A 17793-nucleotide genomic window follows, 5' to 3' on the forward strand; every position below is an offset into this window, starting at 1 on the left:
TTTTAAGATACACATCCTGTGCATGAAAAACAATAAATAGGTTAGTGTGAATGCAGACTCAAAAACGTCAATGACCTACAAATACCATTAACAAGAAACTGTTTTTCATCCGTAGATGATTCTTGTCAGTGACCCACCTGGAAAATTTTCTCAGATTACCACATTTTGCACAGACTACACAGCGTTCTTGGATTCAGTCCAGATCTAGAGAACTAATTCACTCCTTTTATGAAAAAATGCCATTTTTACACAGACATAGCAGAGAATGGAAAGAAGCCTTAGGAGTTAAAAGTTTTTTTATGCAGCTGAATTGAAACATACCAGAAGTAAATTAAGTTCAGTGATGAAGAGCATTTTAAAGCATCCTAGCAATTCCACAGGAAGCTGGATTCAGTGTCTCATGAAGCTTCCAATCCAACTGTAGCTTTGGAAAAGCCAGATTTATTATCACATTAGCTCATGTTATTTTAATATATTTGGTAACTCTGCTGGAACACAGATCCTGCTTATTGCTTTGGAACATACAACACTATCATTGAAACCTAGCTGCTTGTCTACAGTTCTTAGTAGCCAAAATTAAAGAGAACAAATAGAGGGCAGTAGGAACAAAGGCACATGATTAATTTCTAAAAGTATTTACAGGGTACTTGAACATTTATTTCTATCTACTAGAAACTCATTCATCTTGAATACAAAAAGACAAGACTACTGAAACACGTTAAAGATCATCCCAAACAGATGTTCTCAAGCGATATGAGAATCTTTTACACCATTAAATTATTTCTGGAATTAAGTTTCTCAGTTTCAATACAGAATTTCTAAATATTACAGGAATAATCAATTTATAAACTTTAAGAACTGTGATACTTTAGTGCAATCCTCTTCAAAGCTTGAAGCTGGCACAGTTAAGGCAGTCTACTAACAGCATCTTAAAATTCAGCACACAGTGTTTAATCATTGAGGTGCCTTGTGGTGCTCTTCTTGGAGAGCTGTTTTCTGAAACCCTCACCCATACTGTCATCCTTCTAGCTGATACAGTCTTAAACACAGCATCTTTAAACACTGCAGTTCTCACAGTGTTGTGTGGTTTTTTTTGGAAGTGGGAAGGAAGGAGGAGCCTAACATCAAGCTGTTAGCTCCATAAGCAACTCTGCAGGATGGTTAACATCCGGGAGTTGAGGTGGAGCTTTACTGTTTGTTGTGCTAACTTTTATGGGCTGCCACCAAGATACTTCTAAAATAACACCCATTACACTGAAACTTCTGAGCACTCTATAAATCCTGGTACTGTCTTCTGTGCTCCACTGATAGTGTTTCAACATAGTCTGTTGCCAAAAGCAAACTAATTTTCCTTGGGTGGGTTGTTTTGGGGTTTTTTTTGCCATTGGAGTTCATTGATGTACAAGTTCAAAATAAAAAAAAACCCCAAACCTTTCTGAACAAATCAACCAGACTTTTTAGGAGGACTTAATCTCATTCTAATTTTTTCCTACAGACTTGAACTAGTCATTTTGAAACTATTAACCTCAACTATAGCAAAAGATTTTACTCCAGTAGTATGGAAATGGTTTCCATTAAACTTCAATAAGCTTATGCCTTATTCAAAGGTGACTAGTGCTGCCTATCAACAGCTGATAGGTTGGGGCACCAGAACTGACTAAAGTGTTATAAAATTCCACAGAAGATAAAAAAATAAAAAATAACTGCATAGTATGTGATCCCTTTTATTCACCAAGCTGCCCATGTATATCCTAGGTGGAAGACAGCAGAACCGCCGTTCAGCCTTCAGATGCGTTCAGTGCTTACTATAACATCTTGCCATCTTGCTCGTTGTCATCTGTCTTCAAAGGAGAGTTACAGAAATAGGAAGGAAAAAAATAAGAGAAAACAGAATAGCATTTTCAGACATCAATATTCCTCAAATTTTTTGTTTGAAATATCGAAGTAAATTTATTTATGATGAAAGTCATCAGAAGACCACTCTCCTGGATTTAAAATATTTTGGTTTTTTTTCTTTGGAAAAAAAAAGAAAAGGAAAAAAAGAAAACTGATACACATTACTAAAACCACAGATGCTGTGGCTTTCCCACCTGCCCCTCTCTCCTTACATATGTCCATACCGATGACAGAGTCAGTTCAAAAAAAGTCTAATCACTATCTAAATTAACAGGGTTGTAGTCAGGGTCATCCTCTTCGTCCTCCAACTCTAAATCGTCCATTTCTTGGAATAAAGATTCATCAACCTCCACGCTGTTTCCAGCTGCAAAGAACAGAAAAATAATTTATATTAATGCAAAATAGGAAAATAGTACCTGAACAACAAAATACACAACAGTTTTTCCATATTCATTCTTCAATGTAGGCAGCTGTTAACTTACTTGGCTTTTCATAGATCAAATAGATATGAAAAAGAAAATGCCACATTTTACCTTTTTACAGCTAAAGTGAAGCTTTTTTCCCCTCATACCAAAACCCAGTCAAGAGAAATGTCATGCAGGACCTCAGAATCCATTGGGAGAATGAAGTTAACATTTATAGTTCCCAGAAGGAAATATTCTTTCTCTCAGGTACTGTCAAAGTAGGAGCTCAGGACCACACAGCTGGAATAGTTACAACTATCACAGCCACAGAAACACACAGGATTTATAAAAAAATACCCCTACACACAATTTATATGCCTATGTACATACATTTGCTCTCAGATTTAAGTTTTAAAAGCAGGATGAAGCTTTGCATGCTTCACATTTTCTTCTGAAAGAGATAATGCTGAGCTAAGGACAAAACTTGAGGACTACTGCTATTTTATTTGTGTGTATCAATAGCGACATCTTCTGGCCACTGAGCAAGGTTCTGGTCTTTCAATGGATTTGAGAAGAGCCTTTATAACCATTTCCATCTAAAACAAAATGCCAATATCCTGTTCAAGCTGTGAAAATTAGTATTACTTATCACACGGTATTGTAATATTAAATTGAAGTTGCATTTATGACAGAACGTGAACAGCAATAAGGACAGGAGATTTTAATCAGCAACAGGATTAAAAGTTAATACATTAATCCCAAATCGTTTGGGCACAGAGCCCATATTAAGAGGTCTGTTACTCTCTTGAGACAGCCAAATGTTCCATCAACAACCCGTCTTCCCTTCAGGCATTTTGGAGGAAGACAAGGTTAAATTATGTCCTCTAACTAAAAGAAACACAACTTCCCCATTACTGCTTCTTCAAGTTTATATTCACTGATGTTCATAAACAACTTTTTTAAAATTGTAACTTGTACATTTATTTGATTTATCTCCAACAGACTTTCCAAGTTTAACGTCTTTTGGCACAGACTTACAAAATTTTCAGGCCAGATATTTTCAGTAAGGCAACAGACAAATCTGCACAAAAACATGAGGAGGAACTGGACTGCACAGAGGCAAAGAGTATTTAATTTAACCTGCAAGATGTTTACTATTGGTGTTGAGGTCCAGAGAGGAGACAGAACTTCAAGATCTGTGCCTGAAATCAGGGGTAAGTAAGAAGGTTGGCTACTAGAAAAAAAGAAAAATCAGGGTTTGGTTGTGGATTTTTTTTTGTTTTTGCTTTGCTTGTTTTTTGTTTTGCTTCCAGTCCAAATACTTCTCTTGCTTCTGTTCAAGTAAGATCAACTCAAGCTCAAAACCGCAAATAAAAACGCTTTATTATCTTGAACATGTTCTGTTTGTTTTTGAAAGAAGTTTAAATCACTTCTGTTCAATCTGCAAAACAGTACCTCTTCGAAAGTTCTTCCAACATACCAGTGATACTGAGGGGTAAGATGTTAAGTCAGAAGTATAATACAGATTTTGCTTAGGAATTATGACCTATTTTAAGCCACTGCCTTACAGTTGAGGAAACAAACAGAAATTTACCTTCCTCCAGGAACTGGATGTCAGACGTGTCAAGGTTGTGATCCATTTCAAACAGTTGTTTACCTAGAAATAAAATAAAAATAATATATAAACAAGTAGAATTCTGAAATAGCTATAAACCTAAGGCAACAATAGTTAGCATCTGTATTTTAGGCCTTTCAAATTAATCAATTTGAGCTTTTTTTTTTTTAGCTGCTCATTTCTAGAAGTTCCCCATTCTGATTTTTTGACTGTTCATCCAGGATTCTTCCATGCCAACAGGTTCCCTCCTCTTACATGTGATATGGGACACTGTTTCTTATAGTCGCTTTAATTTTACTAAGGCTTTAATAATAGAAGGTGGGAAAATTTACATCATACTGCCCCACAGCCTTTGCTCAGTCATTATTGCTTTCGTCCTCCTTGCATTCCACAAGAAATCCTCTCTGGGAACTGGAAAGGAAGTTAGCTGCCTCCTCCACCTTTTTCCATATATCCTCCCCATTCGAAAAGCAACTTGGATCTGCACACAAATCGCCAGCTCCTACACACGCATATACATGAAGGAAATATCACACAAGGCAAAGTGAAGCTTTTCTAATTAGGAGGCAGGGGAAGACAAGCTCAGGACTCTTTCCACATGAAGTACCCACCTTCTTATCGACATTTGCATTGCTTATGCAAGTTTCCACCAAAACAAGCGCTTAGTGTTCGTAGCAAAACATTTGAAGACACCTTTTACTTCTATTGAGGTTACACTCATGACACCTGAGAGCAAGCCTGTTTTTAGTTTTGTAAAGAGGAGCTTCTATAAACTAGACTTGCATAGAGAAAAACAGACACAGCATGCTAACAATAATTTTAAGAACAGGAAAACTAGAAGCCTGATTTCTACTATCTCAACTTTGCAGATTCCAAAAAGCATTCCTTTCTGAGGGGAATCAAGTGTGTCCTCTGCCCTGTACAGCTCTCCATGAAACTTACTACCATTAAAATTTCCATCCCTCTGTCAAATTTCATCAAAACTAGACAGAAGTTTCAAAAGCCTTCAGAATCAAGAAGAGAAGACAAGACAACATTGGTTGTGCTTTCTCAAGTAATCAGCTCAGAAGTACATCCAAAACCACAGGAGAACCAGTCCAAAGCTAAGCCATGGACACTGTAGAGGAGGATGACAAAGATTTAATTCTTACCTACATAAGGTAAAAACTCTCATAAGAAAAGTAATTTCCTCCACATTTTGCCCACTGGATACAGAGTTTGCTTTGTGCTGGACAAACTGTGATCTGCAAAACACAGAGCCCAAGACCACTGCTATGCCAAGCTTTTCTCCAAAATATCAGAGCATTCTCACTAGTCATCGTAAGCTTGTTATATGCAGCAGCCAGCCTCTATATTCCTTTGGTCCAGCAACAGCATCCCAAACACCTACATGTGCTTGAGTAACCTGAAGTCACGGTACAATCCAGCGCAGTAAAGGCCAAATCAATGAACTGCCTGATGTAGATTCTTTTTGTTGCTTAACAAACCACAACTATTTCTGCCAGAACAATGCTTGTCAGCAGCAGCTCCAAGGCGCATACTGTCTGGCACAAAACTCGAGAATCTTAAACACGCAGTTTTGGAACCTTAATGATTTCAGTAGAAGTCTCAAATCTATTAGCTTTGTATTTCATCCAACATAAGCATCTTTCAGTGTAAAAATTACTTTTAGGCTTGTCATTATAATCTGGTAACACTGTAAAAACTTCAGGACCAGTTTTAAATCATACCGCTTAATTTATTTTTGCCCGCTTGTTCTTCTTCTTTCATTTTTTTCCTTTTTATTTCTAGGAGTTCTGCATCAAACTTCGCTTTCCAATTTAGGAAATTCTCAATGGTAACAGGAGTGCCATGAAAACGTTGCTGCAAGAACAGAAAACAAGGCTGCAAACACAACTGGCAAAGCTATGAGTGAAGATGAGCATTCTCTTAATTATTTAAATTACAACATTCCAGAAGCACTGCTTGCTGTGAAGTACTCCAATAAATTAATCCTAGCCCTGAGAATATACAAATAACACTTTCTTACTGTTTTCTGTCATGGGACTCTCCCTTCAGAGAGCTGTACCAAGGTGAAAATTCATATGGAAAACCCCTGCATACTACTTTTGGACCTACAGTGCAATAGTTAGCAACACACCACTGACACAAGTTATCTGTAAGTAGGCAGCACTTCTTATAAACTCCTGAGTGCAATCTACACTGAAATATTTTCCATTAAAATACACTAACCCTTCTACCTTGTTGAGACAGAAAAAAGGATTATTTTTTTCCAGCTATTTTTCTGCCATTTTCAGAAATAATGAACCCGCCAAGTCTAACCACCCTCTAGCTATTTCTGAGGAAAAGTGAAGACCCAGTATTTACACTTTTCACAGCACATTCCACGAATGGAAAAGCTATTCCACAGTGGCTGGTTGAACGGACACGTTCAGGAAGGACAATGCAGGTCTTGAAGACTGGCCTCACTGCTTCCACCCTACCCACTCAGTCTATGAAAGAAGAGGGACTTTCTCAGAACACGCAGCCATTGTGTAGCATGCCATATTCTAGCCCTTTTTGCTCCCCATCACCTCTTTCCTCTTCAAACAAGAAACTGGCTATAGCAACTTAGATTTTATTTCAGAAAAATCTCTGCCCCTGCCTTAGGGAGTAATGCTAGAAGGGATGGCAAACGTGCAGTACATATCTGGAGAGACTGCTTTAGAAAACGAGGGGAAAAAATAAAATTAGTGCACTAAAGAATCTTCTAGTCCTTAAGTTTTAATTATATCAACTTTGGGATAGAAGTTCCTCTCCCAGTGCAACCGAGAATTGCTCCTGCATCAACCCCACACATTTAAAAAAGCACGAAATTTTTAGTTGAAAAGATTATTTTACATACTTTCTCTTCTTCTTCTGCTTCTCTTTCTTTCTGTTTCTTTTCCTCTTCTCTTCGTGTTTTTATTTGATCCACTATTTCATTTAATTTCTCCTGTACTGCTGAGACTAGAGTGAAGATCATTACCATTCCTAAATTTTCTTCTGCCTACAACAAAAGAAGGCAACCTCAAATAGAAGGAGAACCGCAAACCTTCAGCAGATGAATGCATAAACATGTTTTAAAAGCATTACGTGCAAATGCAGATAACACAGCCGAGGCACTCTGCACCAGTCTCAAAAGCCCACTGTAAAATTCAAGTCAACTAGCCAGTTATTCCAGTTAAATGGTTGTGCAGCAAACACCAATGATAATCTCTGTCTTCAGGTTTTCAACATACTATAGACATCAAAAAGGCATTTTCATGAATAAAACAAAACCTTCAGTAGGAACACAACTACCAAGATTTGAGTATCATAAATCTTAAGAGACAACAGTCACTCAGAACCTCTTTCTCCTGAAACAGCATATTTCTTAATCTCATTACACACCCCTTTGAAGTGGGACAGCTTCCCAGGAAAACCAAAAAACATCAGTTGACGGAAGGAAGGTTATACGAAGTAAACCGAAAAGAAAGAATGTCTACTGAACATATTACGTCAATTTTAAGACAGGGAGGACTCGTCAAGAATTCCTGAAATCAAAGTGTTTCCTTCTCATTCCTTTACAATGCACTCTCACTGATCCCAAAGGCTGAAGAGATATTCCACCTCCCCCCACAAATAGTTGTGTTATTGAAAAGAATCAAGAATCAATGTAGCATTTTTTAATCTTTCCTAGTAAAATTGAAGTGATGTATTTCCACAAATACTACATATGAGTTAAACAAATTCACCCTAAGCCAGAGGGGAAGCCCTACAGCACTTCCATTTCTTTATTGGACCTTTGCACCCTAAACTAGTCCTGTATTTTACCTCATTAACATAATTTACCTCAATAATGTCATTTACCAAACTCAAACCTCAAAGTTAGTCTCTGCTGTATGGAGTATGTTTCAAATCAGTAGCACATACCTCAGAAAACAACTGACTTGAGAGAGAAATTCTGGCTAAAACGTGAAATATCACTAAAAAGTGATATCAAGCTGATTTATTTCATTTTCCTTACCTGTTGTTCTAGTAGCTTTATTATGTCCGTAACATCATTATCGTCAAGATTCTCCTGTGAGACAATTTCATAAAGTGGAGTTTCATCAGGATATTTTTCTCTATAGGTAAATTTAAGGGTTGTTTGGACAGCTACAAGATAAAAACCACATATTCTTATGGTGATAACTTTATAAAACTTTAATTGTGTACTTTTTGATTGCATTAGTAGCCTAAATGTTTTAAAATATAAAAAAATCTTGTCTCAAAGGAACAGTCATCTTACACAGATAGTAAAACTACACGAACAGATTTAAATATAATGCAAGAGTTCTGAAAAATTAAGATAATGCAGTTTACCCTTACAGAAACTATTATGGGCTATTAATGTCTGAAAGGTCTTTGGAAAGACTGGAAAACCTTCTGTGGTATGGTGGCTACTAGAGCAGTAATCTCTTTTCCCTCATATCCCACTTAAAGCTGGAGAAAATGAGGAAGCACCCTAACAAAAGATCTAGAATCTCAGCATACTAATGCATTAAATTCTGTGTGCCTGTCTGGAGTATCAACCTCTGTGTTGGGTACCAGGGCTCCACATAAATCAGATGAAAAGGACAAAACGTCCCGTGCAAGTTAATAAGCAGAAAACCACCTAAGGAGAACGCACTCCACCTGAAGCCATCCAGAGCTAGGATAACATGGAAACAAGGCAAAAATGAATTGAGATCCCTTCATGCATCCTGCCAGAATACCAGGGAGAAGCCTTCCTTCTGTTCCTCAAGGCTCACAGTTCCGGCATCCCAGCAGTCTCTTCAACACAGACACCAGCTCGGAGCAGGACTTGCTCCTTTAAAACCGAAGGAGACGGCAGCAGTTTCTTCCTTCTGATACAGTAACCTAGAACAGCAGCTCTCAAACTTACTTGGAGCAAGGCTTTCTTACAACAAGGCCATTCAACCACTGGTATCCAACAAATACAAAGGGACTTGGACCCACAGCTCTTTGTTCTGGAACTTTCCTTAAGGGCTCCATATTCACAATACAGAGATTCAACTCTCCCATGTGGCTGGTATATATATACGGTTGCTAGAAAAAACACACCTCACAACATGGCTGCAAGCTACTACAGGGACGGTAACAATCCATTCTTTTTGAAGCTACACTGCAAAGCATATGAGATTCAGCGTGTCAGAAAGTAGCCACGGTGAGAGTGCAACATTTCTGTAAATTAAACACAGAGCACCAGAATCCTTCAACTACATTTTCTGAGGAATGTTTGCTGGATCAGGCTCCTCAGAGGACTTAAGTGGAAGTATACATAGTTGTTGGCGATAGAATTAGGCTAACACAGAAACTCCTTCTATATAAGTTTAAGACATGATCCACTTACTTTCATCATTTTCTCCTGCTTCAGATGTCACAGTGATCGTGAAAGTCGTTGGCTTTTCTGACAATACTGTTCAAAGAAAAAAAAAAAAGACAAACAGATGTTCCTTAAAGCAGACAACTACTTCTCCATGTCATTAAAAGTGAACTTCTCAAGAACTAATGAAGCAAGGATGCTCTAGATACAGTGCTAAGGACTTTTTTAGCCTATTAATACAAACCTTTTCAATGAACAGCTATTTTCCATATATGTTTGGAGAGTGCTTTGAATGAGAGCATATAACATCAACAATACCAAAAAGTTTCTCTTCTGGGAAGTTTTCTCGATCGGAAGTTTCACTTTTCCAAAAAGTGCAAACCTACCTACCATCAAATGACTTATGTTAGCACACTAAATGCACACAGAAAGCTCCCAAAGCTAATTTGCTTTATTGCGCTAGGTATGTGTGACGAGCATCCAGCGCACTCTTGACCCTGGACTATTTTTACAGGATGTCTGCACCTATTTCTATATTTAGGACAGCTTAAAATAACAAATGCTTCTTTAAAAGAGAAAAAAGGAATACACAGTGCTTTCCTTCAAAAACGTACTACCCAAGTAACGTACTAGAATGAAATTGCATGAACAAGGCAGCTAGAAGACAGACAACAAGCGCCTCTATAGACACGTACAAAATGCAAGCCCTGTGATCTAAAGTTTCACTGACTAGAAACTTCATTGCACAATTGTGGGTTACAGACCATATCCTCAAATAAAGACTGCACTGTATCACGGTTATAACCTATACCCAATTAGTACATACGCTCTAACAGTATTAACTGAATTTTGCCCAATTGCTAAGGTTCTACTATAGTCTTTTTTCCTCCTTTTGAGCGTAAGAGCATTATGCGAATGAACAATAACTCAGAGTAAGCAACAGAGGCTGCATGAAAGTATATTAATTCTATATCAGTATCAGTGATACAGCATCCCTAGCTACCAGAGATCAATTCATATACCTTTAACATAAAACTGAAGAGCCTAAAAGATGTTCAGATTAAAACAATGGGCAAATGTCTTTGCGATGAAGTTGCTGCCAACTTCAGTTGATACTGTGGGATCTGTAAGATACTGTGGAACTTCAGGCAGAGTAGATACCATGCTGTCAGGAAAGAGAAAATGCACATTTATATTTTTTTTTTTACCATTAAAATTCTTTGGCTACTGAGCACCACAAGTCACCTTGGATCAGCCAGTACAGTAAATACGCTTCATTGTTTGATGGTAACTAGGAATTCCTGGAAATCTGATGAACCAAGACATCCACCATATGAAAGCTTTAGCGAAATAACACGCCGCACCTGGGAATTAAAGATTGCCTTTAAGCAGCCCACAGCTGGGATACAGGGATGGATGGGAGCCCACGCTGGGCTGCTGTACCAGGGCGTGAAACGCCGTCTTGGGCGGTGTTTCACGCCCTGGTACAGCAGCCCACCGGCCATCACAGCCTTCCCTGAGGGAAAATCAAGAAAAAAAAATGACCAAAACCAACGAACCCGAAGGAGAGGCCCGAAGGAGCCCGGGCGGCCCAGGCCCCGGCGGGGCCTCCCCCTCTTCCCTCACACCGGCGGGCCCCACCGCCGCTCACCCGTGAAGGAGTCCGGGTAGATGGACTCCAGGGCCTCCAGCTCGTTCCGCTGCTCCTCGCTGTAGTCGGTCATCGCCGCCGCCACCACCACCACCACGACCCGCCGCCACCAAGGGCCATGGGCCGCCCGCCCTGCTCCGCGCCTGCGCGCTCCCCATCCGCCATCGGCTAGGCATGCCTGGCACCCCGATCGGCGGTGGATGCCTTTGGGCTGAAGAGGGAGGAAGAGCGCACGGCCATAACGTGCGTGGCCACATTGGTGCTGGCGGGCCAGCGTGAGGTAGAGCGAGGTTGTGAGGGGACAAGTAATTAGCCTTAATGATTTTCGGCTGCCGTCGCAAAGAGTGGCCAACCGCGGTGCTCTCTGGTCACTTAATGCTAGTACTTACTGCTTGGCGTTCAGCTCTGGGCAGAAAATACTTGCTGTGTTTACCCGCCAGTACCAGACGTGAGAGAAAACCCCCGTCGTCATCATCTACACCAGATCTCTGGCTTCTCCCCCCAGCCTGGAAATAGCCGTGTTGTGAATAGGTGAGGTAGTCAGCCTCTGTTCCCGAGACTCCTGACTTCCCACCTGCAGAGACATTTCTTAAACACCTCTAGGGATGGTGACTCAACCACCTCCCTGGGCAGGCTGTTCCAGTGCCTGACCACTCTTTCAGTAAAGTGATTCCTCCTAATATCTAACCTAAACCTCCCCTGCCGCAACTTCAGACCATTTCCTCTGGTCCTGTCGTTATTCATCTGGGAGAAGAGGCCAACACCCACCTCTCTACAAGCTCCTTTCAGGTAGTTGTAGAGGGCAATGAGGTCTCCCCTCAGCCTCCTCTTCTCCAAGCTAAACATGCCCAGCTCCCTCAGCCTCTCCTCATATGACCTGGTCTCCAGACCCCTCACCAGCTTGGTAGCTCTCCTCTGGACACGCTCCAGCACTTCAATGTCCCTCTTGTACAGAGGGGCCCAGAACTGAACACAGGACTCGAGGTGAGGCCTCACCAGTGCCGAGTACTGAGGCACCATCACTTCCCTGCTCCTGCTGGCCACGCTATTCCTGATACAAGCCAGAATGCTGTTGGCCGCCTTGGCCACCTGGGCACACTGCTGGCTCATGTTAAGCTGGCCGTCCACCAGCACCCCCAGGTCCTTTTCTGCCGGGCAGCTTTCCAGCCACTCTTCCCCAAGCCTGTAGCATTGCTTGGAGCTGTTGTGACCAAAATGCAGGACCCGGCACTTGGCCTTATTAAACCTCATACAGCTGACCTTGGCCCATCGATCCAGCCTGTCCAGGTCCCTCTGTAGAGCCTTCCTACCCTCAAGCAGATCAACACTCCCGGCCAGCTTGGTGTCATCTGCAAACTTACTGAGGGTGCGCTCAATCCCCTCATCCAGATCATTGATAAAGATATCTAAAGAGGCGGCCTTCAGAGTTCCTGTAAAAAGTGCTTTGCTGTCAGGCTGGTATTCACTGTTCAGTCAATCTTCCACTGGAAATTTATAGGGATCAGCAAACCGAAAGGGACCTAAAACTGTTGCTGTAGGGATGGCATAATAGCAATGGAGGCAGCTGAATGCCATTTCAGGCTGAAATTGGAAGTTCATTTGAGGCAGATGGAAAAAAGCACCTGCAGACTTTTCAGGAAGGGTTTGCAGTGATTTCAGAAGTCCCATCTCATAGGCAGCTTCATTATATAAATGCAGACTGGGATTCATCAAAGCGAGTAATGTTGGGAGCCTCCATACTTGGGGGTTACCTGCAACAATGGATTTAAACCTGTTGAGGGTTAAACAACAGTAGACCCTGATGGGTACTTGGTACAGAGTAGTTTTAAGGTGCATCAGTTTCCTGGGCTTACAGCCAGCACGTTTCCCTTAAGTGCATTTTACAAGCTAATAGTTAGTTTCCAGAAAAACTTTTACCGTGGCCATAAAGACAATCATTTTCACTTCAAGTGAGCAAACTGCAATTCTAAATTGATTTTGGATAAGATGACTCAGGTTTTAGCAGGCACAGTTAAATTGTTCAGTACAGACTCATTGATTTTTCGGTAATCATGAATTCTTGTGAAAGCTATGCCTTCACGACTAATGCATGATGTGTTTCAGGGAGCAGAGGAGTGAAGGGAAATAAATCACCTATAGTGCTACAGCTGTATTTAGTATTATAGATTAATGTATGCTAGCAGGTGATAGTTTATTTGTACAGTGGTGGGCTGACTTCATACTGACAGATATAGCTAGTACTTCCACTCAGTATTTTAAATTATAAACTATATATATATATAAAAAAAGAAGGACAAATAGTAATTGGGACAAAATTGGAAAACAAAGTTTGATTTAAAAGTTAGTTTAGCAAGAAGTTAAAAGAATTTGACAGCTCTTAACTGCAAATATTGCATCATTTTTGTAGTGGTGCTGTAAAACAAGGGAAGAAGTAGAAAGAACCCACACAGAATAAACAGCAGCTATTTTTTTTGTCATTTGGATCCAGGCATCAACATAGGAGGTTTTTCCCAAAACTTTCAGATACACAAATCAGTGGCATGTATTCCAGATTACACATAGTGTTCATCTTAATTAAATAAAAAAGCCAAAACAACCCACAAAGATTTTTAGAGCTTGTATCTACTAATAGAGATAGTTCGCTTCTCAAGGAGCGCATATAAACAGTGCAGTTGTATTAACTGAAAGGTTAGCATTCAGATGACATACATATGTGGGAATTTGTAAGAATTTGTTTAGTGGTATAAAACATGCACTCATTCTCCAGTTATTCAGCATATACATCATTTGCATTTGCTAAAGTGCTTGCTTTTGTTTAGAAGTTTAAATGTTCAAGACAAAACACATTTAATGAGATCTTACTTCTGGCACCTGCATTTTCTAGTAATATGTACTAAATAATTACATTTTTCCACATCAACACTCTGGGGTTATTTATTAAAAGCAGATCCTATAATCTAGCATATGGCTTTGTAGCATGCACACATACATGTGTACATGGCAAGGCAATACAGGAAGCATTAGGAAAAACTATGCTATGCATTTTTTCTAAAAGGAATAGGAGACTAATGTTGCTATTGCTTTCAGACAGAATACTTTTGAATTCAAGTTTCCACAAGTGTTTGTTCATGCAGCTGCTACATGTTGCACCCGCCATCCTGTGCCACTCAGTGGGCATGTTATCTCTTTAGCAGAACTGAAAGTTCTCTCATCACTGTATCTAGACTTAGCCTTTGTTGGTGAAGTTTCCCCATATGTCTCTTCTGCACTGCTGTAGCCACAGATTTAGCCTATAGTTAGCTTAGTATATTTTAGTCACATAATAGAAGATATGGAAGAAGAAAAATAAGGCATTTCTGCTAGGGGTCACTGAGAGAAAGCTGGACATCTGCTCTTGCTCTGCATAGAACAGACTGACCCATAGGATCCAATCAAACTCTAGCTGTTAATTTTTAAAGTTTTTAATGGGAGGAAAGAAAAAGCGTTTGGGAATAACTTTATCTCCTGGTACATACTCATCCTTTTTGCACAATTATTAGAAAGCAGAGGGCTGCAGCTTGAAACAGCCCACCCTAATCCAGACGTAGACCATCACATCGCACAGGAGTCAGATGCCATCAGGAAAGGTGTCTGTAAGTGTGTGGTAAAGGACTACATTAACAAGATGTACTTGCTCATGTACTTTTATATCAATGTAGTAAGGCATCAGAAAGTTCCAGAGCAGCTCAGATCTGATGTGGAGCTAGATGCATTCCTGCTTTTCTGCAAGGTGTTGGTGTTGGCTTGGGCCCTCAGAGCTGCGTTCTAATCACAGGGTCTTCATCGGTCTTCAGGAATTTTCCATTTACAGACTCCTTGAGTGCCCAGTCATGGAGGAGGCTGTAGTCGTAGTGCTCCTCATCCACTCGTTTTAGAAAGGCCAGTCCAGAAATAGCTTGCCACTCTCTGAGAGATGGGATACGGATTTCCTTTACATTTTCACTCCCTGGGACAAAGCCAAAGAACTTCCTTACGTGCTGCATGGCATAGAGCCTGGAGTGCTGGTCTGTTGCTTCGTCAAAGAGCTCCTGCTCATTATGGACATAGCTGCTCCAATATCTGAAATGTAGAAAGCTGAGTGGGGAGAAACAGCTTGCCAGGCAGTAAGACAGGAAGACAGTGATGACTACCACAGCAATCAGAAGCCAGCCAGCCACCTTCAAAGAGAAAGAAAAGAAAAAACCAAACCTGTTGCAGCTGAATATACTGACAGTGGTAACTTCTGAGCATCAGAAAATCCGTAAGACAATCTTTACTTACTTTTCCTGAATAAGGTTAACAAGGTATAACACTGATAAGGGTCTGTTGCTATCAAACCCAGTCCCTGCTTACTTGTCCTGGTTTCTGCTGGGAAAGAGTTAATTGTCTTTCTAGTGATTGCTGTGAAAGGAATGTCAGTAATGTGTGTTGGTTTAGTTGTTGCTAAGCAATGTTTATACTTTTCAAGGACTCTTTTTAGCTTCCCGTAGAAACTGAGAAGGAGCCTAGACAGAACAACAGAATGGCTAATGGAATATTCCATATTGAATAGATGTCATCCTCAATATATAATTGGGGGTTGGCCAAGGGGGTGGGGAATCTACAATAACTGCTCGGGAAGGTGGTGAGAGTGACTTGTATCATCATTATTATTATTTTTCCTCTTCTGTTATTGTTCTATTAAACTGTCTTGATATCAACCCACGGGTTTTTTTCCTTTCCCTTTCCCCTCTTTTGCTGCCTCTTCTCCCTATCTGGGGGGGGGAGGAAGGGGAAGAACTGCACGAGCAGCTGCGTGGTCCTAGCTGCCATCTGGGGTTAAACCACGACACTACTGGAGGTAGCCATGTAGCAAAGTCGCTTCTTTCTGTCAAGTTTAAGGAAGTTATGTTGTATAATTTGTATAATTTGTTAAGGATTTTGCCTCCACAACTATTATTGTGAGAAGAGAAGCCTAGTGTAGGTTACAGCCTGTTTAAAAACAATTTTCTCTGAAGTGACAACTTAACGTTCCCCCTATTATTTACCCAGTATGTAAGCTTTTAGAATTGAATCTGATCTAAACCCAAGATTTTAATTTGGTTCATGCAGAGCTCTTGCAGCCTGGGCCCATTAGTCACATATTTCTTATGCTTGAATGAAGAAATTTCATACGCTCCCTGGCTCTTGAGCTTCCATTTGTCTTACTTGATGGTACTTTTCAAGATACTGAGCAAGGAAGAATATATCCTCCAGTAACAGGTAACAAACAGGACAACCACACATAGTAATTCATATACGTAAAGCTCACTTCCACTTACAGGAACAAGGCAGGCTTCAAAACACAGAGATTTGGCACTCAAGGCAGAAGATACTGACCCTGTTTTATCCTAACGCTGCCTGCTGAATTAACACTAGTTCTCATCATTAGACCCACCGGCAACAGAAGCAACGAGTTACTCACTTGTGACTGGTATCGGAGTAGGAGAATCACTTCATCTCTTGCCCGGGTCAGCTCTGGAGGAACTAACTGACTGCACGGAAATGCAGCCAGTATCCTTCTGCGTTCACTAGCAGTAACATTAGGATCAGCTCCATAATAATGCACAGAGACATACTCACTCATGGCACAGACATAATAGGAGCCATTTATCAGGGTGACTGCTAGCCACGTTATTGGAGCAACCAGGGCTCTCCCAGTGATGCTGCACAAGACAAAGCAAATCAGTTTGCAATGCAGTAACCGGTTTGGCGTAGTCTCTTTCTGAAGAGGAGACCTTTTGCCAGTAACCAGCCTCCAAGTCTGGTTATTCAAGGCATAGCCAACAACCAGAAGGATCAGTGCAGGAACTCCTAGGAAAGCCAGCCCATAGATAAGGTTCTGTCCAACATGACAGGGACAGCTGAATGTAAAAAAAGAGAATAGCTGCTGCCCACCAATTGTCAATATTGCAATTATAGCATTAGCAATAATAACCTCTTTGCCTTTTAGAAAAGTAAACCACTTTGGAAGCAAAGTCATGTTAGGTCTTACTCTTTATCAGATGCTTTTGCTTTAAGTCACTATTAGCTTTTAGTTATATTTAACTAATGCTAATGGCAGAGTAGAACAGAAAAACTCCCAAAGCTTAAAGAAAACCCAAAGAAATCCACAAACAGAAACACCTCCCCCACACACTAGTCTTTCTCCTTCCACTAATTTTTGATTCTACTCCACAACAGCTAAAAGCTTGTTTGCTAGCTTTAAATATACTTACAAACATCCAGTCATGTGTTTTAATTGATTCAATAATTTATCACAGCCGTTCTGGAACATTTAGCTTTTAGGCAATTGTGAGCTCTGCCACCCCCTTACTAATTGTCTGAAAGTAACAATAAATTCTCCCTACCTTTTGGGTGACATGCAATGCTATCAAACTGATGATTACCCTGTCAGGGTTAATTGGCAAGCTGTTTCCTAATCAATTGTAATTAGCAGAGGTATGGCGTGTGGCTAGGGGGGGAAAAAAAAAAAAAAAGAGAAAAAAAAAGCAAGCAAAGCAAGCCTTGTCAATTGGACTGATTATAAAAAAATGAAGCATTTAAAATGCTTCAACATTAAAATAAAATCGGGAAAGATTCCATAAGTTGCACAAAGTTTGGAATCCCAATTCTGTTCATGTTTAATGTCAGTTGTTGTTCTGAGGCATGAAGATTTTAGTGTTTCACCTGTAGGTGGCAAGAAGCTAGCATGTCTCTCTTCCTGACCATGTTGAATGTTTCCTTTGTAAGAGTTGTTGGGTTTTTTTGGATAACGTGTAATCTGCTATTCACACAGGGTCAAGCCAACTTCAGACGTGCTCGTGATAATACCTGGCATTTA

At 40.3% G+C, this 17793-nt stretch overlaps 2 protein-coding genes across 4 annotated transcripts; both read right to left on the reverse strand.

Moving 5' to 3' along the window:
• Positions 1-421: 421 nt before the first annotated feature.
• On the reverse strand, positions 422-11096 carry RWDD1 (RWD domain containing 1). 3 transcript variants are annotated; one of them, XM_063329742.1, is made up of 8 exons: positions 10935-11088; positions 10306-10448; positions 9311-9376; positions 7943-7996; positions 6800-6943; positions 5646-5778; positions 3895-3957; positions 422-2260 (listed from the first exon to the last, which is right to left on the reverse strand). In XM_063329742.1, the coding sequence occupies exons 3-8, from the start codon at positions 9317-9319 to the stop codon at positions 2148-2150; spliced, it is 516 nt and encodes a 171-aa protein (XP_063185812.1). In that variant the 5' UTR covers positions 9320-9376; positions 10306-10448; positions 10935-11088; the 3' UTR covers positions 422-2147. The 3 variants fall into 3 exon arrangements, with proteins under 3 accessions (XP_063185812.1, XP_063185810.1, XP_063185811.1); XM_063329740.1 differs by lacking the exon at positions 10306-10448 and having other exon boundaries at positions 7943-8073; positions 10935-11096; XM_063329741.1 differs by lacking the exon at positions 10306-10448 and having other exon boundaries at positions 10935-11017.
• A 3629-nt stretch (positions 11097-14725) lies between these two features.
• CALHM4 (calcium homeostasis modulator family member 4) lies at positions 14726-16953 on the reverse strand. Its single transcript, XM_063331092.1, has 2 exons — positions 16396-16953; positions 14726-15130 (listed from the first exon to the last, which is right to left on the reverse strand). The coding sequence occupies exons 1-2, from the start codon at positions 16951-16953 to the stop codon at positions 14726-14728; spliced, it is 963 nt and encodes a 320-aa protein (XP_063187162.1).
• Positions 16954-17793: the final 840 nt, after the last annotated feature.

This window comes from Chroicocephalus ridibundus, chromosome 3, assembly GCF_963924245.1.
Source record: "Chroicocephalus ridibundus chromosome 3, bChrRid1.1, whole genome shotgun sequence".
Classification (NCBI taxonomy): Eukaryota; Metazoa; Chordata; class Aves; order Charadriiformes; family Laridae; genus Chroicocephalus; species Chroicocephalus ridibundus.